Source organism: Trachemys scripta, chromosome 10 (genome assembly GCF_013100865.1).
Source record: "Trachemys scripta elegans isolate TJP31775 chromosome 10, CAS_Tse_1.0, whole genome shotgun sequence".
Lineage (NCBI taxonomy): Eukaryota > Metazoa > Chordata > Testudines > Emydidae > Trachemys > Trachemys scripta.
This window is the reverse complement of record NC_048307.1, coordinates 44,307,676-44,332,772: the sequence shown is the minus strand read 5'-3', so window position 1 is coordinate 44,332,772 and position 25,097 is coordinate 44,307,676. Positions and strand designations below refer to the sequence as shown.

General features: G+C 40.9%; 1 protein-coding gene across 7 annotated transcripts in view; it reads right to left on the bottom strand.

Moving 5' to 3' along the window:
• The window catches only part of MYO9A (myosin IXA), a 455,456-nt gene that overhangs the window by 18,381 nt on the left and 411,978 nt on the right, over nucleotides 1–25,097 (bottom strand). For 6 of the 7 annotated variants that reach the window (XM_034783136.1, XM_034783134.1, XM_034783135.1 and 3 more), the window contains 10 exons: nucleotides 21,018–21,108; nucleotides 20,292–20,504; nucleotides 11,722–11,834; nucleotides 10,346–10,503; nucleotides 8,611–8,834; nucleotides 7,772–7,888; nucleotides 6,670–6,858; nucleotides 5,438–5,485; nucleotides 3,812–3,923; nucleotides 813–874 (listed from right to left, as the gene is read on the bottom strand). In XM_034783136.1, coding sequence (XP_034639027.1) covers nucleotides 813–874; nucleotides 3,812–3,923; nucleotides 5,438–5,485; nucleotides 6,670–6,858; nucleotides 7,772–7,888; nucleotides 8,611–8,834; nucleotides 10,346–10,503; nucleotides 11,722–11,834; nucleotides 20,292–20,504; nucleotides 21,018–21,108 — 1,327 coding nt within the window. The remainder of the gene's footprint in view (nucleotides 1–812; nucleotides 875–3,811; nucleotides 3,924–5,437; nucleotides 5,486–6,669; nucleotides 6,859–7,771; nucleotides 7,889–8,610; nucleotides 8,835–10,345; nucleotides 10,504–11,721; nucleotides 11,835–20,291; nucleotides 20,505–21,017; nucleotides 21,109–25,097) is intronic. The other variant, XM_034783141.1, reaches the window with a different exon arrangement.

Sequence of the window (25,097 nt, the reverse complement as noted above, 5' to 3'; positions counted from 1 at the left end):
TCTTCCAAGCTTTAACAAAGAGGATCTCTAGTTACACACAGGGAAAAGTTGAACTATGTTGCCCTCTGGGACTTACACCTTGGAAGCTGATTAAGCTTTGCACATGCTATACTCCTTATACATTACCAAGAGCCATACCAGCTACTTACTGAGTGCAATAAACACAGGAGAAAATGAAAAGATAATAGTTTAATGGTTCATTGGCATCTCTAATAACCTGCTGAATTTATTCCCTGTTGTCTATACATCCTGACTGCCTGGTAAATAACAGCTAAGAGAACATGCAAGGTTTTATTAAGTGGGTACTATGGGGACTTCACTGGCTGCTGGAGTATCTAGGATAACACAAGTTAACTGCTATAAAAATGTAACAAGATGTAAAATGGAAAAGAAAAACCACCGCCACAGGTCAGGAAATACAAGTGATACTAGATACCCTTGGCCTTGACTAAGTACCTGATACTATATACACCGTGACATGTGCTGTAAATTACATCTACTCATTTCTCTACTCTGAAATCCCATATATGCTGTAAAATGAGGCAGGCTCCTCCTGCTGGCGAGAATATTTAAGGCCTTGGAGCAGATGAGTGGAGTGGCAGGCGGTACAAAAAAGCATTCAGCTCTGCACCCTCCTTGACGAGTGAGCTCACCTCTGCAGTTGGCACACATGCACAGGAATGCAACCCAGTTTCCAGCTAGTATAATTCCACTATTGTACCTGTAAACACCTCCTTAAAATCACTAATTAAAGCTATGCTCACAGAAGAGAAAAGATATTTAAATGAATGAATGGATTGACCAAGTCTTACCTTTTTGGAGCACTTGGTTGTGGTTTTAAGACAGCACTTCTTGTGACAAGCATACTTACATACTGTAACAATGAGAAAAAATTATACTTAGCACTTTACAGTATCTCCTGGCATGTTCGTGTGATAATCAGACTCCAGACACCCCAATGGGACAAAAGAAGGTTTAACCCAGCAAAAAGAATCAGTTAAACCAAGTGATTGCTTTCTGTTATTCTACTGTAAGAGTGCATCACGTAAGATCTTTTATGAAAGCTTGTAATGCACTGAATAGTCATTCTGAGCTATGTGTACAGGTTATGGTTATGAAGGAGGGTGTATATACAAAATTGTAACTATACTTCAGTATCACCTCACAACAGGGCAGTGAAGCAATCAGGCAGAGAGGAGCTACTTCCCCAGACCCATGAGACTGGCTTCAAGCACCTAGGCCAGGGGTGGGCAAAATACGCCCCAAGGGCTGCATCCGGCCTGTGGGATTGCCACCCCCGTGGCGCTGCGGGCCCTGCGCTGCTCCCGGAAGCGGCCGGCACCACGTCCCTGCGGCCCCTGAGGGAGTGGGACAGAGGGCTCTGTGCGCTGCCCTTGCCTGCAGGCACCGCCCACCACAGCTCCCATTGGCCGGGAACGGGGAACCGCGGTCAATGGTAGCTTCAGGGGAGGTACCAACAGGCAAGAGCAGCCTGCCCTGGCCCCGGTGTGTGCCGCTGCCACCCTGGAGCTGCTCCAGGTAAGGGGCATCAGGTTGGAGCCCGCACCCCAACCCCCTGCCGCACCCCTCCTGCACCTCAAACCCCTGCCGCACCCCGCATCCCTTCTGCACCACAACCCCCTGCCCTGAGCCCCCTCCTGCATCCCAACCCCCTGCCTTGAGCCCCTTCCTGCACACCATACCCCCTCCTACACCCACACTCTCTCCCGCACCCCAACCCTCTGCCCCAGCCTTACATTCATGGCCCTGCATGCAATTTCCCCACTCAGATGTGGCCTTCGGGCCAAAAGGTTTGCCCACCCCCTGACCTAGACATTGTCCAGCCCAGGAAAAAACAATGGGGAACCATCAAAGCAAATGGGAACAACTTGAAACTGAAAGGAAAACCCCATTCTACAGAAAGGAGGGAGTTTTCCCTAATTTGAATATCTATAGTGACTAAAAAAAACAAACGGCAAGTCCTTTTCAAATGGAAGGGGTTTGAATTGAAGATCATCCAGAACTTGGGGGACAGCTGTCTCAAGGCAGGAGGTTGTCCACAAACACTGGATCCTTCCTATAAGCTGGGAAACTGTTTTAAAGCAATAGGTACCTCTTATTTGAAAAGGGATTTTATCTGATATGAAAATGTGCAGCTCAAGGTTGCGTCTTTCCATTTATTTTCCATGTAACTTGTATATGTTTGCTTTCCCATTACTATTTCATCTTTGAATCTGGGGGTTTTCTATTTCATATACTTTTTGTTTATTTTTATTCCAAGCAAGTCTCTGATGTGCAAACTGCGTGGAGTGTGTACACCAAACAGAGCTGTTAACTGGGGGGCTGATTTCACACCTTTGGGAGTGATGAACCAGAGGGGAATAGTCCAAGTATCTGGTAATTAAGAATTTGGGAAGGACATATTTTGGACTGAAGGTATGTTTGTTGGTGTCACCCTGCAAAGTGGAATTAGGCTGTGAGAGCCAAGGTGAGACCTTATGTTTGTGGGCAGGCTACTTGTGTCAGGGAATTGAGCCATTGCTGCACAGCACAAAGGCCAGGGCCGGCTCCAGGCACCAGCTTACCAAGCAGCTGCTTGGGGTGGCCACTGCAGAGAGGGGCGGCACGTCCAGCTGTTCGGCGGCAATTCGGTGGACGGTCCCTCACTCCTGCTTTTTTTTTTTTTTTTTTTTTTTTTTGGTTTGGCTGCTTGGGGCGGCCAAAACTTTGGAGCCGGCCCTGACAAAGGCTCCCAAAGATACAGGACAAGCAGTGATCGAATCCTTACTGGACTGGGTGGACTCAAAATGTCAGTTAGTAAAGCCACAAGACAAGTTAATTAGCTAACGTTTGTGCAAAGAGTTGGTGTTGTGCACATTTTACAGCCTTCTGCTCGATATTTTGGACCCGATTTTTACAGCTAGATGCCAGTAATACACATACTATGCATTCACAAATGGCCACTTCTGCACTCAATATACCACTTGGGCCCAGAAATACCTTATCTGCATTCACAGCCCTAATAAATAAAAATCAAAGCCTTTATTTTTAAAAGGTACGACAATTAACATTTTTTGGCACAATTCCCAGGTTTGGAGGATTGGTTCAGAAGATATTCCACAAGTTTAGATGGTTCTCTGAACTATTAGATTTTGATCTGCTTGACTGGGTTGGAAATATCATCTGATTTCAGTTCTCCCTGTATCCAATTTTGTACTAAAATACCACGAAAACGGTAATTCAGCCCTTCCTCTCCCATCAAAAAGCCACTCTCGATTTTCAGAGCCATCAGAAAAATTAAAATAATGGACAAAACCCCCGTTCTCTGAACTTTTTCTCATGCCCACAAAGGTCCAATTAACTCCAATTTCAATACTCTAAACTGTATTAATTGGTGTCAGGCACATCAGGGCATCAGAAATTCTACAGACTGAAAAGGACCACGTATCCCACGTGCCGAGACTATGTCATCGTAGCTCAGTATTTTTCCCTGATAATATTTTTCTTACCCCTATCATTGTCTTTATAAAGACTGAATTAATCGCTACATGACTAGCTTCAAGAGCCAGCAGTGGATTTGCAGTTTTGTGTGAGATGCCGCCCCACAATTCCCACAGCTGGTGTCTCCCTTCTGCACTGTGCTGTACAGTGACCTTACTGGCTGATTTTGGGAGCACCCTAGATGGGTCCTCTGTTTTCATGGCTTCAGGATGTCATGGGAAGGAAGAGGGAAATATACAGGGGATTCTTAGGAGCACAATAGGTATCACCAGGAAACGAACACAAGATGAGCTGAACGGTCCATGCTTACATTTACAAACAGAAGCCCTGTCCATTATCCAGATCAAGGAGGAGCAGTACTCGCAGTATGTGGGGATGCTGTACTGGGTTGCCTTAAAGATGTGACCATTATGCTCTTCCACCTAGGACAAAACACAAGATTGAAAATTCAGTGGCTCAAGTGACAGGGAGCTGGATGCACAGCCTGCTGCAGAACGGGTGAATTAACTGTCAGTACTTGGAGCCTTTGGACAGCCACAGCTTCTTTGTCAGGAATGAACACAGGACAGACCTTCTTCACCACAGAATCTCCCAAGAGAGACGTGTGTTTTTGTCTGAGTCGATGTATTATTTGCATTTTCTTTTCTGAAGCAATTTACTTGTAGATCTTTCATAACTAGCAGCCTAGGTCTGTGCCTGCATAAAATCAAACCAATACACAAATTGGTGTATATCGAACTGCAGAGATAGAATGCACAAGGAAATATTTCCCTTGAGTTCTGGTGACATGTCAAGTTGTGAGAATGAAACTCTAATGATTTAAGTGTGTCACCAGAGCACCAATATGGAAATATCTCCTTGTTCCTTGCTCTTTTTACTTTGATGAGTCCAATCTTCAAACATTAGCAACCTGAATGGAGATCAGAAAACTGTATTTGGACTCTGAAATCAGCATTCAAGTTCCTAAACAACTGACTGCCAATCTGAACATCTGCAGCTGGGATACAGATATCTCATATATTTACCCACTTCTGTAAATTGGGGTCTTTTAGTTATACTAAACTGCAGTTCTGTTCCTTCTCCAGCAGATGGCAGAGCATCTTTAAAGCAGATGACTCCATTTCTAAATGCAAAAAAACATCATATTCCTTTGACCTGATGTTAGAAGAATGGAATGCAACTTTCTGAATTTTACACTATGGACATCTAGGCAAATACTAGCCTCTGCTGCATATTACAAACTGATACATTCCATTATTTGTTATAAGGCTAAGATTTTGTCACGCATATTTTTAGTAAAAATCATGGACAGGTCATGGGCAATAATGAAAAATTCACAGACACCAATGATTTGTCCCTGACTTTTACTAAAAATATCCTTGACAAAATGGGGAGCCTGGTCAGCTGCGTGCGGGCTGGGAGCTCCAGGGGCCCCCACCACCTCTGAAGGCTCGGAGCTCCAGGGTCCCCCACCGCTGGCAGCTGCGAACTGTGGGGGTCCCCCCTGCTGCCTGTGGTGGCGGGGAGCTGCGGGGGGTCCACCTGACATCCTGGAGCAGCTTCCAGGCTCCGCAGGCAGCAGGGGACCCTGCAGCTCCCAGCCGGTGCTGGCTGAAGTCACGGAGGTCTTTGGAAATTATGGACTTCCATGACTAAATCGCAGCATTAATTATTAATTATATTGTTCCTTCTACCAGCCAATGAAATTGGAATTAGCAATAAAAGCAAAGCCAAAAAAAGAGAGAGACAGATAAAAGCAAAACTAGTTCATCTCATTAGCTTTCCTAGCACATTGTTAAATCTCTCTTCCAGTGAGATTTGTTCTTAGTAAGTTACAATGCTCAAATGTAGGCACAGAGATTGCTATCAGCATGATTCCTTTCTGACCACACAGACTTTAATTGTTTAACACTAAAGCACGGAGATTTCAACTTACCACATCTGCTTCTTTTTTTCTTCTCTTTTTTCTCTCTGTTTTTGGCACCTAAGGTGAATTTAAAAGCGATTTAAAGATAATAATTAAATCAGAGAGTAATAGTTCAAGTTAAAGTCTGCTGAATTCTCTCAAATTTATCTTCCCTCCACAGCTCTGCTGGTTCACTTCAATCCAGACCTACAGCAAGCCTGGACATTCCACGTCCTCGGCCACTCACACAGTTCTGCCAATGCACACTGTGACTTGCAGACACAGGCATTATGGGAAATATTTCAAAAGCATATCAGTGACTTAGGAGCAAAAATCCCATTTTCAAAAGTCAGTTGGGTGATTTTGAAAATTCAACCCTAACTGCATAACTGCCCTGCTTCAGCTGAGAGCTCTGGGCTTTGAAAAACTGCCCTACAGAGCTCACATCCTGTCCAAGGACTGTGGCCCACAAGAAACTTGTCCTGAGGACTGTAGATGAGCTGCAGCATGGGAGCCAGAGGAGAGGGGTTGGTTCTTCTTTCCAGAACAACAACTGGTGACCCCCACCAGCCTGGCCTAAGAGCCACTAGTGGTTTTAATTGCAGGGTGGAAAGAGCAGGGAGCAAGGAACCTGTGTGTGTGAATGGCAGCGTGGATGTGAGAACAGGGTGTGCACTGTGGTAGATTCTGGTTGCTCTGTGACCATCAGCTGGTTGCCGCACTGATCTGCAACCTGGAGACCCTCACCTCCCCATACCATCCCCTGCAGAGGCTCTTCAGTGGCAGCCGAAGCTGAGAGGGAGTTGGGCAGTTGGTCACTGGTGGAGGGGCAGAAAGGCAGAATGAAGGAACACCTTTATTTTTAAGGCATGATTGCTCCCAAGAAGTGGGAGGCACTGGAAGGCTCTTGGTGAGGTCTGGTAAACTCTATACTATGTTCCTCTGCCTTTTCTCACCCTTAGATGATGAAAATAATCTCAAATCCACCAGAAAGTGCACATGACCCTCTACTACCCCCCCACTTCCAGATGAGCAGAATAATTGTCCCATTTTTCAGAGGTTGCCAGCTGAACAACCAGAGGTGCAAAGCATTACACTTATTTTTACTGGAGGCCTACAGCCTGCCTCATCCCCAAGGCTTCGCAGCAATGTGGCTGCCCACTTTGACAATCTACAGCATCATCCCAGAGATACGGTGTGTGAAGCGGAACAGCACCATTTCAATAAGCAAAGAGAAGGAGGCAGACTGGTTCCCTGCATACCTTTGCAGCAGTGTAATCCAGAGGTTTGTATTCTGTCATATACTCATCAAGGAATACTTTAAAGGTGTTGACCCAAACTTTGACGGGTGATTCACTCCAATCCCTCTGCTCCTGCCTCATGGTTTTCTCCAGAATCTGCTCGAACAGGGCATACAGGTCTTTATACCGGATGCTCTTCCCATCATCCATCTTATAAAGAAACAAAAGGATCAGAAAAAGGACTTTAATAGGACAGATTTCCATATCTTCAGAGAGTTGTTCCAGCCCTGACTGGCACTCTTAGGCCTTTAATGTGGGTAAGCACAAGAGTGTGATGAAAAAACTAGTTTGTCCATTGTTATTTTATAGAACACACTGTACAGTACAGTGGCTTGCTGGTGGATTGAACAGCAAAAGAGATCAACTGAGGAGGCTGCCAGCTACATGAAGTGCTGAATCGCATGAAAGTGCTAGAGAATTTTTGTTAGTTTTGGGAAGTAACAAGCCTTATCTTGTAATGTACAATGCAGATCTATACAGACACTCAAAGGGCAAAGACTTCCAAGTTTGTAGAAGTGCTATCACTGGAATTTTAACATAAATGTTTCCAGCACTTTGGTAGCTGTAACAGTTTACTACCTCCCATTTAATTGCACACATTCTAACCTACAATGTAGCTTTTGCTTCTCAGCAGCATATGATTGAGGTTTGGAGCAGTACAAGACCCACTGTAGGTTAGAATACTACCTGCACTACTGTGATAGGGGTTACATGCTGCTGAAGGTAGGGTTTATATCAGGGAGTCATTACACCAGATTTACAATTTTACAGAACCAACAGCATTTGAGCAGATTGTACAAGCATCTCACTATCAAGGCACCCAGACACAGAACACAGCTTACGGCGAGAGGAGCATATGTATTTCACTGAATGAACTTTTTAAATCCATAAACTTTCTGCCCTCCTTTGAGTTTCCTCCACTATGTTAAGGTGCATTTAAGATGATGTAGTTTGGTTTTGTTGTGGGAAACTAGGGCACCTTTCCTTCATTCTTCCTTGGTGTAAAGTTTTCTATGTGCTACTCTTCTAAACTAGTACTTGACATGACAGCACCTTTACTTACCGCCAAAGCTGATGAGTAAAAGCTGAAGATGTTTTGCCGGAATTCTTTTAATGCTTTCTTAAACACCACATCCACAAGTGTGTCCTTCTTACTGTCTTCATTATCCAGATCATTCATCTGGGAACCATAGAAAGAATTACAATATTCTATTTTATGCACCAGCACCACTTATTAAGGAGAAACTGCCTTCTTATAAGCAGATTACTTTGTTTGATATTGATAAGTTATGAGAATACACTTTGATTTTTGCATTTAGACATTATTTCCTTGCCAGCCAGTTAGCCAATCAGTCCAATGACTTCCTGAAGACCTTTCATTTTGTTCTGATGGTGCGGAACTAAAATAGCCAATTGGCTGATCAGTTGTTTTTCTTTGGAGACCAAAGAGGAGTGTTTTCTCTCTCTCCCAGTATTAAAAAAATGTATTGATTCAGTAAACTCTGCCCACCATATTGACTGTGAATAACACAATAACATGGATCAGAGGGATAGGCGTGTTAATCTGGATCTGTAAAAGCAGCAAAGAGTCCTGTGGCCCCTTATAGACTAACAGACATGGGTATTCACCCACGAAAGCTCATGCTCCAATACGTCTGTTAGTCTATAAGGTGCCACGGGACTCTTTGCTGCTTTTACAATAACATGGGTAACTCTGGAAAATTATTTAGAATGGCTATAGTCAAGATTGCAGCTTTTGATCTAAAACTGTCATCTCAGTTGTGGTATAAAAGCTGCTCTTTTAAGAGGTGGCCCTGATTATATAATATACAAGACAGCAGCATTTTATCTGTCTTTTGTTCTCTATTGTAGTTATGCTGAAGTGAAAATGGCCGAGTGTACCTTTTTCAGGAGAAACTCATCCATGCTTTTCAAGTCACCAGCACTGGTTATGATCTGCAGAGAGTCATTCTGCCACTGGACAGGCTCCAGTGCCAAGCTGCTGATCTTCACGCTGCGCTTACGCTTCACTTTGGGAGATGGCTCCTTGTTCTCTTTAAATTCCCTTCTGTAGATGCCTGACAGCTCTGGACTCCTTGGGGGTGTCAGGTGATGTGGACCCAACTCTACAATTAAAAGTTAGGAAAGAGAAATGCAGATTATGATTGTTTTTTGAGTGCCCAGAAGCACCATCGTGTTGTTAATTTCTTATCACTTTTCATTATTAAAGCTTAAAATGCTGCAATATTTAATCTCAGAAACTTCTACTTAAATGTGCTCAGTGCACAAATAATAACAATGATTTTCCCAGATGCCAGTACTGCAAGTTCCACCCAGGACCTGAAAATCAAGCTGGAGTCTCTCTTTCACCACCGCCACCAATTCTGTGATGGGGGAACTTAGAGAACAATTCTGCTGATGAAGTGCAAACCAGAAGAGAACCAGCTCACCCTCTCCAAGCTGTACTGATGGTCATGATAGGGTAACAAGGAAGAAAAGAAAAGTCATTAAAGTTAGCAGATATTACTCTGAATATTCACAGGGAGTAGAGTAGGAAAGTGTCGTATTTGTACATCAGAGTGGAATCAACTTAGCCCCTCTGCCTGTTTCTTCCTCTGTCCAAGGAGAAGAACACTGCCTACCTCAAAGTGGTGCAATGAGAATGTTAGTTATTTAGTGGTTGTACAACACTTTCAAAATGGAACGTGCCAAATATTATTAGACAGGCATTTCCTGCAACTTATGGAGAAGACAGCAGCCCTACACAAGGGAGAACAAATAGCCATCTCTGTATCCTAATTCTGCTGCCTCCCACAGAGTCCAGAAGGAGGTTGGACATTCTTAAGAGAAGAGAAAATATTTTTCAGAAGCATTTTCTGCAGGGATCCCAGCACATTAAATAAGAAAATGAGAGAGAAAGTACTCAGAGCAGTAATGCAGCTTTTAGGCTCAGTGAGAATGGAAGGCTTAGTGGTGAGCCAGACATAAAATTTGATGTGTGTGACCTTTCTAAAGCCACAGGTCCAAAGCTAGGTAGAGCTGAATTTATTTCCTTTCAGATGCTTGAATTTATTTTAAAACAACAATACCACATTTATAGTTTTCTTCCCTTAAATTATCGATACACGTATTTATAAACCAAAGTTTCTTGTTTGGGATTATGACATTGTTTTGACTATTTAGCCTAATTTTTTTTTTAAAGTAATCAATGTGTTTCTTGTCTTCAACCCTGCACCCTATGCGCTCACCTGACCTACTCAGGAAAATTCTCTAATTCTGCAGTGAAAACTAGCATCCACTCTCATTCCATCACTCTAATATATAGCCTCATTCATTCACTATCAAGAATTTAATTATACATTTTGAAGTTTTTCTTGATAAAGGAGAGCTTGTCCAACCCTGCTACAAATGTCAACATGGAAGCTGTAAAATCTCTGCTTAATTATAAGAGCCTCTAGATGTATTTTACACCAATTAAATGAACTTCATATCACTACATCATTATTTAACTCTTACTGCTCAGTTTGGTTATGGTCTGTATCTCCAAGAGGCTACATCGAGTACAACTTTGCAGACCCCTCAAAATACCTGAAAATAGCTTGGCAAAACTGCCACATACCTCTCCCCCCACATTTACCTTCAGCAAGCTGGAGGCCAGGAGTCATCTCTATGTTTGGTTCCTCTTGCTCTGTATACAGCTCAAGCAGCTCAGACTGGGTCGTAAGCTTCTCTCTGGATGTTTTCTTGTCTCCCTGTTTCCCTTTCACCCAGAATCTCATCTTGGCTCTCTGAGGCCTGTAAATAGGCGAGAAAAAAGAAATTGCTTTAATTCAGATGATTTCCATTTTTTTCCAAATCTAACTGATTCCCATGCACCTTCCTCCCTTCTAACACCAACAATACCTGTACAAGTGCATTTTGGAACATGGATCTATTTCACTGTTGGGAAATCTAGGGAAAAAAGAAAAGCACTAGGTATTCATCCTAGCAGGTGTCTAGTTTGGGCTTTCTCCAATGGGGAAAAGGATAAAGTTAACATACGGCCCACTCAGAATGACTCTGTAATCCAGTCTGTAACTGACTCTGGAACTGCATGTCTTGGATTTCAACACTACAGTTAGCACTGAAATACACTTCAGAATTCTATCTGTCACTGTTTCTCAATGATAATTTATCCTTAGATAAGTCTACATTGCTTAACTTAATATTGGATACTGAATTTACATTAAATATGTATTTTCATTTAGTGTTAAAGGGAGTTTGGAAAGAATTCTGTACAGAGTGATTAAACTGTACTTCTTTAGCGAGATGTGGGTCTTACACTGTAATGTTTATTCAATTTCAGTGCGCATTCTTCCCTGTCTTCTTGCTTGACACAACACAGTGATTCTCACACAGTGTTCTATTTCTACCCAGGCCTGTGATTTGTTCTGATTCTTGTAATTAGTTTTAAGGGCCAGATTTTCAAAAACAAACACACACTTAAGTGGCATGAACAAGTTACATTGACAACTGGATGGTTTTGCACAGAAAATTTGGTACCCATTTTTGAAAATTAAGGCCCATATATCTTGCTACATAAGGGTTCTTGGTTGTATTATCCCATTCTTTTGTAATATGAAATAGGGGGGAGGGATAGCTCAGTGGTTTGCGCATTGGCCTGCTAAACCCAGGGTTGTGAGTTCAATCCTTGAGGGGGCCACTTAGAAATCTAGGGCAAAATCAGTACTTGGTCCTGCTAGTGAAGGCAGGGGGCTGGACTCAATGACCTTTCAAGGTCCCTTCCAGTTCTAGGAGATGGGATATCTCCATTAATTTAATTTAAAACTTTTTAATCTAACAAAAATCTCAATCCTTAGGTTTAACCTTCAAAGGAATTCTTGAAAAGACAGAATGAAAACCCAGTGACTGAGCCAGTTGCCCTAATGTCTGAAGGGACTCAAACATGACATGCGTTGGACTCATTCTCTCCCATCATTTCAGCTCTTCCCCCATCAGGTATATATTTCATACCTTCCATCGGTAGGCAGATTCTTCTGAACAGTTGCCAGCTTCCCAATCTCACCCTGAGACATTGTTTTATGAAGCTTTGCTTGGCCTTCACCTGATGTGAAACGCTGCAATGTCTGCAACAATTACAAGGATAAAAATACTTTAAAAATCAAGAGACTGGCTAGCATTGCAGGTGACACAGACCTCCTAGAACAATCTGAGATTTCATCGGCTACACACAAAAAATTGAAAATGTTATATACTATCATTAAAACATGTCCTGATTTCTGTTTGGTTGTCAAAAAATTAACAATTGGGTGAAACCTAAATGGATAGCCCTGGTCCAACCTATTGATGATCCACTTACAGGCAACAAGAAACCTTAAGGCCTCCCAGAAGAGCAGAACATTTCAAGTACAGCAAAACATATATACTGGCTTCAGCACGTATTTAACTACATATTTTCACACAGAATTAACAAAACTCCTTCCCAAAGGAGCATCCCTTAAATTAGATTTAGCAATGGATATTTTAAACTGCTTCACACAAACCCACATGTTGTCCACATTACAAAGCAACCAAGAATGTTCAGCCAGTTGGAACACTCAATTGACTGATCAATCCAACTCTTCATTTTAGAAGAGGGATGTCTACAACAGAATTTCCAACAGATACTCCCAGCTAACAATGAAATTGTCAATAGCGCCAACATATCAGGGTACCCTATAAGATATTAATACATCCTCCTCAGTATTCAAGTTTTGGTGTGTATTCAACTCTGAAGAAGACTAAAAAAAATATTGATTTGTCCAAAGTGCTAGTGCACTGACCTGCTAAAATGAAGACACGCCATTTAGGAAGAGGTAATATAAAGAAATTACATATGCTATGTTCAATCACTAACAGCACGATTCATAGTTTTTTCAACAGCTTATAATGCTGTGGGTACATTTTGAAGTGTGAATGGATTTAAATCGCACAGCTCATTAAATTCAATAAGAGTTCCATGAACAATATTGTATGCAAAGCTTTGAAAACATATGCTTTTTTAGGTTAAGTCTATTTGATTTTAAGTATTGCCTTATTTTGATTATTTCTCAATATTACAAAGATGGCATTTTCTTAATCTCCCTAGCATGTTATAATAGAGAGGCTTTTTTCACAATGTTATGTCAAATTTGGTTTGAAAGAGCAATGGTTATGGTTCTAAAAAGTTGTCCAATATCATGTCTTAAGGCAGCCAGTTGAGGTTGGTAATTTAATTCTAATCTATGTACTTTCATAGCCCCATCACTGTAGTGTCCAAGAACAAATAATTAAAAATTAGAAATAAATAATAAATCTTTTTTCCCTGCCCCGCCTATAGGAGGAAATGGTTTGATTAGTGGATAGTATTTTTTGTTTGTTTCTTCTCTTCTAAAAGAAAAAAGCCTGGTGAAAGTTGTGACTTTGAGTAGATCCTTTTTCATTTGGCATGCAAAGCTATACATGCACGATATTCCTGAAGCAGCAAGGAGAAGAGATTTGGCCATATTAAACAAGAGGATTAGCTGAAGAGGGTCTGTTTAATCATCCAGCTTCTGCAAATACTGATGAGATTTGGTGACTCCATCAATGCGACTACTGAAAACTGCAGCCATTTCTCTCAGCAGAGCAGCCTGAAAGATCACAGGGTGAGAAACATTTCTTGACATTAAAAATGTCAGGTCATTATGCAACTATTTTCAGCTAAAATTGGGGTTTCTGAACCTGACTCCATCTTACTGAAAACATCACATTTGGCACAAACACCACGGGAGCTGAAAGTCAGACTTTGTAAAACCAGATTGTATGTTACAATCAAAAAGACATTGATGGTTCATGCTCACAGAACCTTTACAGGAGTGTCACCTTTTCCAGCAAGATGAGTGTTATGAGGCATTCTAATGCATTTCAAGGAGTGTGATCTTTTTCTGGTCTATACAACTGTTTTTTTAAAATGAAAACACTATGATCAGTTGAACATGCTCTCTTATGTTTAATGCATTTCTTTCAATATAACCATTTTTTCCATTGTACCCATGAGTAATCTATATTTAAAAAAGGTTTTAACCAAAATTACATAAAATATGGATTCTAGGAGAACAACATTCACCATGTAATGAAAAAACTGTTACTAAGAGTCTATTTTATTTCTTTTACGTATATTGTTTTCCAGACATTTAAAGTGTTTTATCCCTTTCAGCCAGCAGATGGCAGCATATGCAGAGCACTACCAACACTGAAATAAGAAGCTGCATAATAATTGAAGCTTGTGGATTTTCTCCAGCAAAGGTCACTGAGGCTCAGAATAAGATCCCAATCTCTTTCCAGTATTTTGATTAGTCTATTTATGTTGCATTAAAGATATATTTTAAACACCCTCAAGAAGCTAGAAAAAAAATCTATCATATTGAAATGACAGTAGCTGTTCGCGTAGATATATGGATACAATGAAATACCTATTTCAGTAACTGATACCTCAGATGCTCATGAAAGTAGGTACAGTTTGTACAAACCTCTCCGTTTAAAAATAAGCCTGTTAAAATATTTGTCTCAATGATTGCAGTTTGACTAAGTGGATTCAACCCTATTTTGTGATCACTTATCCTTATCCACAGAAACTTCTTAGCTCTGATATGTGTAAAAATAAGACATTACAGGGGAATTTCTCAAAAGTGCACTTCTGTGTTTTGGGATCTTTCTGGAACTGCACTTTGCAAATGAAAGCCATGGTTCATGTGGTCTGAGTGCGCAGGATTGGACACATTAAGCTTGGTTACTACTGTAAGCAGTAAAGGGGAAAGAAATATGTTCATGTTTGCTGTCCTCTTGGCCTAGATATGCTCTGCTTCAGCTTAAAACAAGCTCCATGTTGGTTCTGGCAGCAATGGCTGTGGGAATTCCAAAAGTAGGGTGGAAGGTTTGTTGTGCTGGTCCGTAGGCCAATACCACAATGTTCTTCCAGCTCACAGCTAGTGTATAGCCGTCCTCACATCTGATCTTGCAAATCAAAGCAACCAAAAGCTTGTGTGCACACAGGGTATATCTGCACAGCAAAGAAAAACCCGCGGCTAGCCCATGCCAGCCGACTCAGGCTCATGGGGCTGTTTCATTGCTGTGTAGACTTCCAGGCTGGGGCTGCAGCCCAAGCTTGGGCTGGAGCCTGAATTCTGGGACCCTTCCACCTCGCAGGGTCTTAGAGCCTGGGCTCCAGCCCAAGCTCGGAATTCTACACAGCAGTGAAACAGCCCCACAGCCCAAGCCCGAGTCGGCTGGCATGGACCAGCCATGGGCTTTTCTTTACTGTGCAGACATACCCACAGAGGCTTTACATACAATGGTGCTGGTAGTGTGTTTTTTTTAGACAAGTCTGATGAAAGGATCTGTGTATGCTTTTTACATCAAGAGCATGACATGAAATCAGATTTTTCATAGAAAGAACGTGGTGCGGATGTGATGACCAAAGCTGATATAATTTTCTTGGTAATAAATAGTTGGGATATGCAAGAACAAAGTGCTTATTCTAGTCGTCATCATGATTACACTGCATAAAACTTCCAGCCATATAAAAAGAATTCAGATACCTTGTTTGTAAACACTTTCATAGTGTAGTTGTTTATGTGAGCAACATCAACAAGTATTATAGATAGGGAAATAATCAGCTCCACTGAAGGGGCTTTTTGTATGATGACATAATGCAGCAGGGAGATCATTGGCATCTTGCTTGTTGGATATTAACAATGTGGGGATTGAAAACAGCCATCTTTCTTGCGTGTGGATATACAGTGTAAAGAGGAAAGGTCTGCTGATGCACATTGCATAGTGAAACAGATATAAGGGGTATATGAGATCATCATTAAACTATTAGATATGGTTTATTTAAATTCTTTTTTCTTGACACCATTGAGATTGCAATCACTATCCTACTATCCTCCTCTTCAGCTCTTCCATAGCTTTGGGAATTGTTTTCTATTAAAAATTTAAAAAACTATTCTAACAACTGACTATATTTTTGAATGCAGGGTGTTGGTTTTAACTCATAATGCCCTGAATAGCTTGGAACTGTCCGAGCTGATAGAGTGTCTCTTCCCCTGCCATGCTGCCATAGTTTCAATTGACAGAGACATTCAAGCTGGACTGCCCTTAAAAAGAGAGGGAGCTGGCAGCAAAATGTTCTCTGTCAGGGGGCTCAGGTCTGGAACAAGCTTTATCCACAGATTTAGAATAGGGCTGGTTTGTTGACCGTTAGAGCACACTGCAAGGTGCATCTATTTGTGCAGGCTGCAGGGGGTGGACTTTAATGGGTCTGGCAGGGTACAGGAGGGAATTAATTTCCTCTGGAATAATATGGGCTGAGTTTAGATTTAGTGTGTGCATGCTGCACATTTAAATATATGTGACTGTGACAGATGGAGATGATGCTTTGTTCCATCATGCTGGATTTAAGAATTTTCATAAGATGCATTTCCCACTGATTAGTGATAGCTTATGACAAGGGTTCTTATTTCATGGATCTTTGTTGAAGTAATAACCATCAAGTCCATGGATTGTCTGTTTTATGAGTTGGACAATGGGTGACAAATTTTGGAGTTACTCAGAACTTTTATTTTTTTAATTCAAAACTCACGTCACTGCTTTATTAAGAAAGGTGTAGTGAGAGTATCCTCATTATTGTCTCATTTTCAATGCCTCCTCAAACGCCTTGGGGAAAAAGGGTTTCATTTCCATAAATTGCATTTAAAGATTTTCACCCTCTCCCCTCACAAATTATCTAAACAAATCATTGCAAAATGATAAATGCTTCATACATCATCTCAAATGAGGCTTTAACTGATTCTCTAGCCAAGCTCGCTTACATACACGATACAAGAGATTGCAAGCTTGCTGTTTAAAGGTAAAAACAAGCTCTATTAATCCTTTAAGATAAGCTGTACATGACATTTGTACTTGTCATACTGTTTGATAACTAGAATTTTGCTGACTAAAAATCCAAGCAGCCTTTGAAAAGATGGTCTCATTGTCAATCACACTATTGTCACCAAAGTCTACTTTGTCTTAAGCAATCAGATTCAACATTTGCACCTTCAACTTCACCTCTGGTTGAAGACTCTCTCTTTGCAGATATGTGCATACCACAGTGCCAGCGAGCAACACCATCTAATGCACCTTTACCTACCAGCAGGGTACACAAATAAATCGATTTTGCACACAGGACATCAGGAGGTTTTACTGTACTAGGACTTCAAACAGGCAGGCTAGTAATAGCAGCAGCTGAATCAAAAAGTGCTTTAGTTTTCAGTGTCACACTATTTCTTTCATGTATTCAGCAACCATTAGTTTATGAACAGCACACCAAAAACATTAACTAAAAACTGACTTTTGATAATTAGCAGCTGTTGTGCATGTGTGATAAACTAGTTTGTTTTTCTCATTAAAATAATCACCACCATCCAAAGGAAGATTGCCTGGCTGTCCTTCCTATTGTATTGAAATCTTAAGGCAAACAACAAATACACACCCACATTCAAGTACTCTCCAGTTTGTACTGAAACCAACTCACATCTGTACTGCTGTATTATTAAGTTGCTTTATCACATGTAACAGCCTCTCACGCACTGCAAGGGCTAAGCTATTAACATCTAAATGCTAATAAGCTTCTGGAAACTGCATCACTTGAACAGTCCATAAATTTTGCTGTTCTAAAATAGCACTGAGACAAAGGCAAGGCGGTTCTGAAATACAGAAGCCAAAAGCTGTCACTTCCAAAGAGCTGGTCTCAAACCTAGTCCTGCAATATAGAAGACAGATGGAAATGCTGCATATATTTACAAGACATACAGATATACAGTATTTTTATGCAACAATGTATCTATTCAGCATATGCTAGAAAGCAGAGCCTGGTCGTGCAAGTGACTGCTCCCAGATGATACCACTTTGCGTGCCCAACCACCAGTTAGAGATAGTGATGGAGTATTACAGAGGGTAAGTGATACAGAAGGAGAGATGATACATAGTGTGCACTGATGAGACAGGCCTAGGACTACTTGCATGCAGTGACTGTTGTTAAACCCAGTGAGCAGAATCATAGGACCATTTCCAATCAGAGGCATGAACTAAAACCCTTCCAAGGATAGCGTCCTCCATCCTAACAGTGAGCCCAGCACCTGTTTGCATCTCAGCAGAGTTTTCCAGTGTGAAAGATTTCTACTGCTAAAAGAACTAATGCTTTGTAACAGGGTAAACCTCCAGGAACACAGCATGCACTTAGCTTATGGCACTGCTTACCTACTCAGTGCAGACTCCTTTTAATCAGTTTATCTAAAATAGCTTTTAAAAATCTCTTTTTAGATGTTTGGTCTGTAAATAATCTAAAAAGCACAGGAGCCAACAGAACTGCAGCAAGACACCAAATATTTTGGAGTTTCCCGAATTTAGTTTCCAAAGAGCCTATTCACTGTCAGTTGCTTTGGTCATTGTACTCAATCCTTTACCATACTAGTCTGGTCTTCAGCAGCACTAATTATTTTCAGTCAAACAGGCCCAATATGAGTGATCTTCTCCAGTGGGAATTTTCCTCCAAACATTCATAGATGTTTTTAAAGTCCATGCATGCAAATATTACTTCTCCCCTCACTCCCCACCTTTTATTTTAGAATAGTGGCTTTTATTCTCCCATAACTGAGGCAGTGAGAATTTCAACGGTTTGGGTGTTTACACTGCAAACTGCAGAAGTTCAACTATAGGTGAAATGTAACTCTCAAGATCTGAGAGACAGTTTGCTTTTTTGATCCAATTTCTTAAGAAAAAAATCAGTTTGGCCATTTATAAAATTACTTGAATATAATTTCCCAGCTTCCTTTACTGTGATTAAAGCGGGAAATAGAGAGGAACTGCAAATCAACCACCCATGACTCATCAAAAGAGCAGCACCGGGCCTATGAAGTAATGTTACTGAGAGACTGTAATAGTGTTTCTGACAGACAGTAATGCCGGTATACCTAACTCGAAAACCAAGGAGGATTTAAAACAAACAAAAGGAAGTATTTCTTCACACAATGTAGTCAACTTTTGGAACTCCTTGCCAGAGGATGTTGTGAGGGCCAAAACTAGAACAGGATTCAAAAAAGAACTAGATATATTCATGGAGGATAGGTCCACCAATGGCTATTAGCGAGGATGGGCAGGGATGGTGTCTGTAGCCTCTGTTTGCCAGAAGCTGGCAATGGGTGACAGGGGATAGATCAATTGATGATTAACTGTTCTCTTCATTCCCTCTAGGGCACCTGGCATTGGCCACTGTCCTGACAGGATACTGGGCTAGATGGACCTTTGGTCTGACCCACTATGGCCGTTCTTATGTAACGAGAGAAACCTAAAGAGTCAACTGGATCAACAATCCACTCTCGTCTCCTCCCCTCTGCAAAGAATATTCACCCTAAGGATTTTTTTTTTTTTTTTTTTACAGCTATTGTTAAAAACAAAAAAGGAGTTTAACAAAAAGTGCCACCTCATTTCAGGTAGTCCTGTAGCAATTCCCCCCAGTAAAGGCATGTTATGGTGATAAAGCTGATTCCGCTGTATCTATAGTGAGTGTGGCAGGAAGTTCACATCACCTGTGGGGTAACATGCCATATGCTCTCCAATCCCTAGCCAGAGCAACACGGCTCCAGAATGACATGCCTATCTGAACTATGGACTTCACAGTTTTGGTCAGTTTTCTGCCACAACTTTAGCATTAATTAAAATATTTTGTGTGTATGTGTAAGACAGAGATGGTCTAAACCATCTGAATGAGTGGGTAGGAAACGAGACATTTCCTGTGCGGATATCTGCATTTTCACATGTGGTCTCACTCCCATTTTCTTTTATCTTGGAAAAAAAATTGATGCCAGAAACTAATTTCTTTGAAGTTACAGACCTCAAATAATAAGTGAAGCATTATTTTAAAAGGGAAATAAATGGCCAGAAAGTGTAATGAAAGATAAACAATCAAAACTAAAATAGGAAAAATGTAAGATACAGATAGAGTTTTTGTTGTTTAATCAAAGAACTGATTGTATGTATGTGGGACAATTTGTTTAGTTAGATCTTTTCCGATCACCTGTACAATGAATCTTGTCAAAGGAGAGGGAGATTAGGCAGGCTGTGGCTATTGTTATAAACTAGTAGAATGTATTAAACAGTCTTTGTAAGTCTACAGAGAAACTACATAAGTCCTGCAAGCCCTCCCTATTCCCTAGTCTTTTTCATGATTGCTGGCAGGGCGATCCTTAGCATTTGTACTAGGTATATACTGTAGCTCTCTGGAGAAGCACTACTTTCATTAGGTGTCTTATTTGTCAAATCCATCCTGAAGGCAATGCCAAGGTTTGATATAAACACAAGTGCCGTCTTCCCTCCACTCATTTGTTGAGGTTGCTTCTGCTGTGTTCTCTGAGTTTACCCATCTACAGCATCATCATCAGTGGGAGAAGAAGCAGTGTAGGGTGTCAGTACAGCTAAAGGTTAGCAAAGAAATGCTCCCGCACAGCTGCTTGCTCCCTTTGTTTTCCCGCATGTCGGAAAATTACCATTTCGGAGTCACTGTGACAGGCCTGCCCAAGCCTGGCTGTAGGCCCTGGCTCAAGGTGAGGAGGTTGGTCAGGGGAGAGAAGGAACTCAAAATTGTCATCGTAATCATCTTCCTCCGTATCCCCCTCCCCATCAGCAAAAGTACCTCTAGTCAAGAAATCGGAGCGCGTCCGCGCCATGCGGGCTTTCTTTTTATGGGCCGGTCTGGCAACCTGCTTGACCAAATGATAAAACAGATAACATAAAAATGTTTTAAAAGAAAAGGCGATTCTGCTGATGTTCGATATCACAGGGTAGATCAAGTACAGCCTTAAGAACTCCATGAACAATATTCTAATCCACACATAACACACAAGTATCATAGGTAGTGCAGGGGATTGGGGAAAACAAAAATGAAAGACAGCACTGGGAAAATGGACAGTCATGGATGTTACCAAAACATATGTTAAACAAAACAAGACATGACTGCATTCTACAGTGTTTACCACTGGGGCATTCATGGCAGAAAACATCTTGTAATTCTGCACTAGTATGTTCTTGTGTTAACTAGGGTATCCTGAAGAGAAGGTTTTAATGTTTCCATACCATTAGTATCCCCCCTTCCTTCTCACAGACTCGTAATTGAATAGCACCCACCCTTCTGTTTTCTCTTCAAACACTTGAGAAGAAACTGGCAGAATAAGTTTTGTTTAATTGAAAGATAAAATAAGAAAGCTGTAACTTACCCCCCCTCTGCCTGGCCCAGGGAACTTTAGTGGCTTTCTAGGTGGTTCATCTTTCGAAAGGATCTGATGATTTGAAGATTCCTTGTTGAAACTCAACAACAACAACAACAAAAAGACATTTAAATTCCTCGCCCAGGTTCACCCATAACATCAGTCCAGATTCCAGAAACATTTGAGTATGTACAACTCAACGGATCAAGAATAAATTGCAATTTGATTTCATGTGCTTTAAGGGATGCCATCTTTAGTTATTCAGCATACACTTAATACCATTAAACACTGTAGTAAGGATAAAAAGCACGAATGAACAGAACTCCTGTCCTTTGTCAAACTATGAACCATCATCCTTACTGCACACTTGCCAGTAGCTCTCATATAGGTTAACTTTAGTGCTTTGTGTTGGGAATTAAATTTGCAGAATGGAAAAAAAGTTAAGTAACAAGAGACAGAAAATCATATTAAAAATTTTCATTGCCATGCTACTGTCTAGGAGGAGAAATTTTATTTCCTCTGTTATTCCTTCTTCTGGCCTCCCACAGTTTTGTCTACTAAACTGCAAGATCTTTAGGGCAAGAATAGTCTTCATTTTGTATCTTATACAGCATCAAGTTAATTGTTGCACTGATTTAAATGAAATAAATAATAAAAAATAATAGTTTAGACTAGGGTTGTCAAGCGATTAAAAAAATTAATCGCGCTCTTAAAAATAGAATACCATTTATTTAAATATTTTTGGATATTTTCTACATTTTCAAATATATTGATTTCAATTACAAAACAGAATACAAAGTGCACAGTGCTCACATTACATTTATTTTTATAACAAATATTTGCACTGTAAAAAAACAAAAGAAATACTATTTTCCAATTCATCTAATACAAGTACGGTAGTGCAAATCTTTTTATCATGAAAGTTGAACTTAGATATGTAGAATTATGTACAAAGGAATAACTGCATTCAAAAATAAAACAATGTAAAATGGAGCCTACAAGTCCAATCAGTCCTACTTCTTGTTCAGCCAATCGCTCAGACAAACAAGTTTGTTTACGTTTACGGGAGATAATGCTGTCCACTTCTTAATTACAATGTCACCTGTAAGTGAGAACAGGCATTCACATGGCACTGTTGTAGCCGGCATCGCAAGATATTTACATGCCAGATGCGCTAAAGATTCATATGTCCCTTGATGCTTCACCCACCATTCCAGAGGACATGCATCCATGCTGATGATGGATTCTGCTCAATAACGATCCAAAGCAGCACGGACTGACGCATGTTCATTTTCATCATCTGAGTCAGATGCCACTAGCAGAAGGTTGATTTTCTTTTTTGGTGGTTGGGGTTCTGTAGTTTCCGCTCTTTTAAGACTTCTGAATGCATGCTCCACACCTCATCTCTCTCAGATTTTGGAAGGCATTCAGATTCTTAAACCTTGGGTCGAGTGCTGTAGCTATCTTTAGAAATTTCACATTGGTATCTTCTTTGCATTTTGTCAAATTTGCAGTGAAAGTGTTCTTAAAATGAACAACATGTGCTGGGTCATCATCCGAGATTGCTATAACATGAAATATATCGCAGAATACGGGTAAAACAGAGCAGGGGACATACAATTCTCCCCCAAGAAGTTCAGTCACAAATGTAATTAACACATTTTTTTAATGAGCATCATCAGCATGCCCTCTGGAATGATGGCCAAAGCATGAAGAAGCATATGAATCTTTAGCACATCTAGCACATAAATACATCGCCAGCTACAACAGTGCCAGGTGAATGCCTGTTCTCACTTACAGGTGACATTGTAATTAAGAAGTGGACAGCATTATCTCCCATAAATGTAAACAAACTTGTTTGTCTGAGAGATTGGCTGAACAAGAAGTAGGACTGATTGGACTTGTAGGCTCTAAAGTGTTACATTGTTTTGTTTTTGAGTGCAGTTATGTGATAAAAAAAAATCCACATTTGTAAGTTGCACTTTCACGATAAAGAGATAGCACCACAGTACTTGCATGAAGTGAATTGAAAAATACTATTTCTTTTGTTTATCATTTTTACAGTGCAAATATTTGTAACCAAAAATAATATAAAATGAGTACTGTACACTTGCTATTCTGTGTTGTAATTTAAATCGATATATTTGAAAATGTAGAAAACCATTCAAAAATATTTAATAAATTTCAATTGATATTCTATAGTTTAACAGTGCGATTAATTGCAACAAATTTTTTTAATCACAATTAATTTTTTGAATTAATCGCATGAGTTAACTGTGATTAATCGACAGCCCTAGTTTAGACATTGCAACTAAGTCCCACCTTTGTCTGCCTGTGTCTCAATCACCTCCGTGCCTTCTTTCACATGCGCCACAATGTACAATTGAAGGTCCCTGATATCATCTGCCAGACCGCTTAAAAAACCAATTCTGCCATGCTGCCTATAGTGACACTTCCTGTTTTGTATGGGCAGGGGAGGAGGCGCAGGCCAGGAAAGAACTTGGACAGAGGAAACTGATTCAACTCTTTCCCCTGCCCTCCTTCCCTTCAGGCAAATAGAAAAGTTCCTCACACACAGTAGGTGGTACCATGAACCAATTAATAGCAGCAAACATCATAAACATTTGGGAGGCTGCTTTGGGAGGGATGAAGGGTGCCGTTACCCTGCAGACACAGCTCCCTAAAGGCACTCAGGCCTTGTCTACTCTGCCACTTACAGCACTGAAACTTTCTTTGCTCAGGGGTATGAAACCCCCGCACCCGAGTGATGCAAGTTTCAGTGCTGTAAAGTGGCAGTGTAGACAGTGCTACAGCGCTGGGAGCTATTTCCCTCATAGAGGTAGTTTTATTACAGCGCTGGGAGAGCTCTCTCCCACTGCTGGAGCTGCGACTACACAGCCACGTTAAAGTGCTGCCACTTTTAACATCGGCCGTGTAGACATATCCCAGATCAGCCTGACCTGCAGATTTGCAGGAGAGGAAACATGAGCACAGGATCAAAATGCTGCCATGACCCGTGCTTGGAATGAACCCACCATTTAACCTGCAAAGAACTTCCCATATTCTATGCAATTGTTTTTAATACTGCCAAGACTGTTAAATGTATACTTTATTCACAGCAGCTCTTTTTCAAAACCTTGTGCACCTCCAGTCTCCATAAGGAGAAGATCTGCTCTAAAGAGACACAAGGTGGGTGAGGAAATTTTTTTTTTACTGGACCAATTTCTGCTGGTGAGAGAGAGAGAAGCTTTCGAGCCATACAGAGCGTTTCTTCAGGTCAGGGGAAGGTTCTCCCTGCATCATAGCTAAATGCCAGGTGGAACAGATTGCTTAAGAAGAAGAGCTCTGTGTAGCTGGAAAGCTTGTCTCTCTCATCAACTGAAGTTGGTCCAGTAAAAGATATTACCTCACCCACCTTCTCTCTCTAATATCCTGGGACCACTATGGCTACAACCACACTGCATAGAAGATCTGCATTTATTCCCTTTTCCCTGACAGTGCAAGATTGTTCCCTAGTTGACCATTCACTACTATTTTGTCCACTGAAATTTTAAATGTGTGAAGTGTTGGAGATTCTACCACTTCCCTTGGGAATCTATTCTACCAGATAATAATAAAACTAATTTTTTTCTGATACTTCTCTTAAACTCCTTTCTTACTTTCATCCCATCCTTCCTACTCACACCACTTTGTACTGCCCTAACTATTGTAATTTCTCTCCTTTCTTGCTATTAACACTTTTCAGATGTTTGCTGTAGATGGTTAGCTTGGCTCTCCATAGTCACGCATAGCCACCTGACAGAGACTTTATGGTATGCACTGCATGAGAGTTCTTTTAATTTTCCTTTTAAGTCAATCCCTCCAGCTTCCTAATAATTACTAGAGGGGTAGCCGTGTTAGTCTGAATCTGTAAAAAGCAACAGAGGGTCCTGTGGCACCTTTAAGACTAACAGAAGTATTGGGAGCATAAGCTTTTCGTGGGTAAGAACCTCACTTGGCATCTGAAGAAGTGAGGTTCTTACCCACGAAAGCTTATGCTCCCAATACTTCTGTTAGTCTCAAAGGTGCCACAGGACCCTCTGTTGCTTT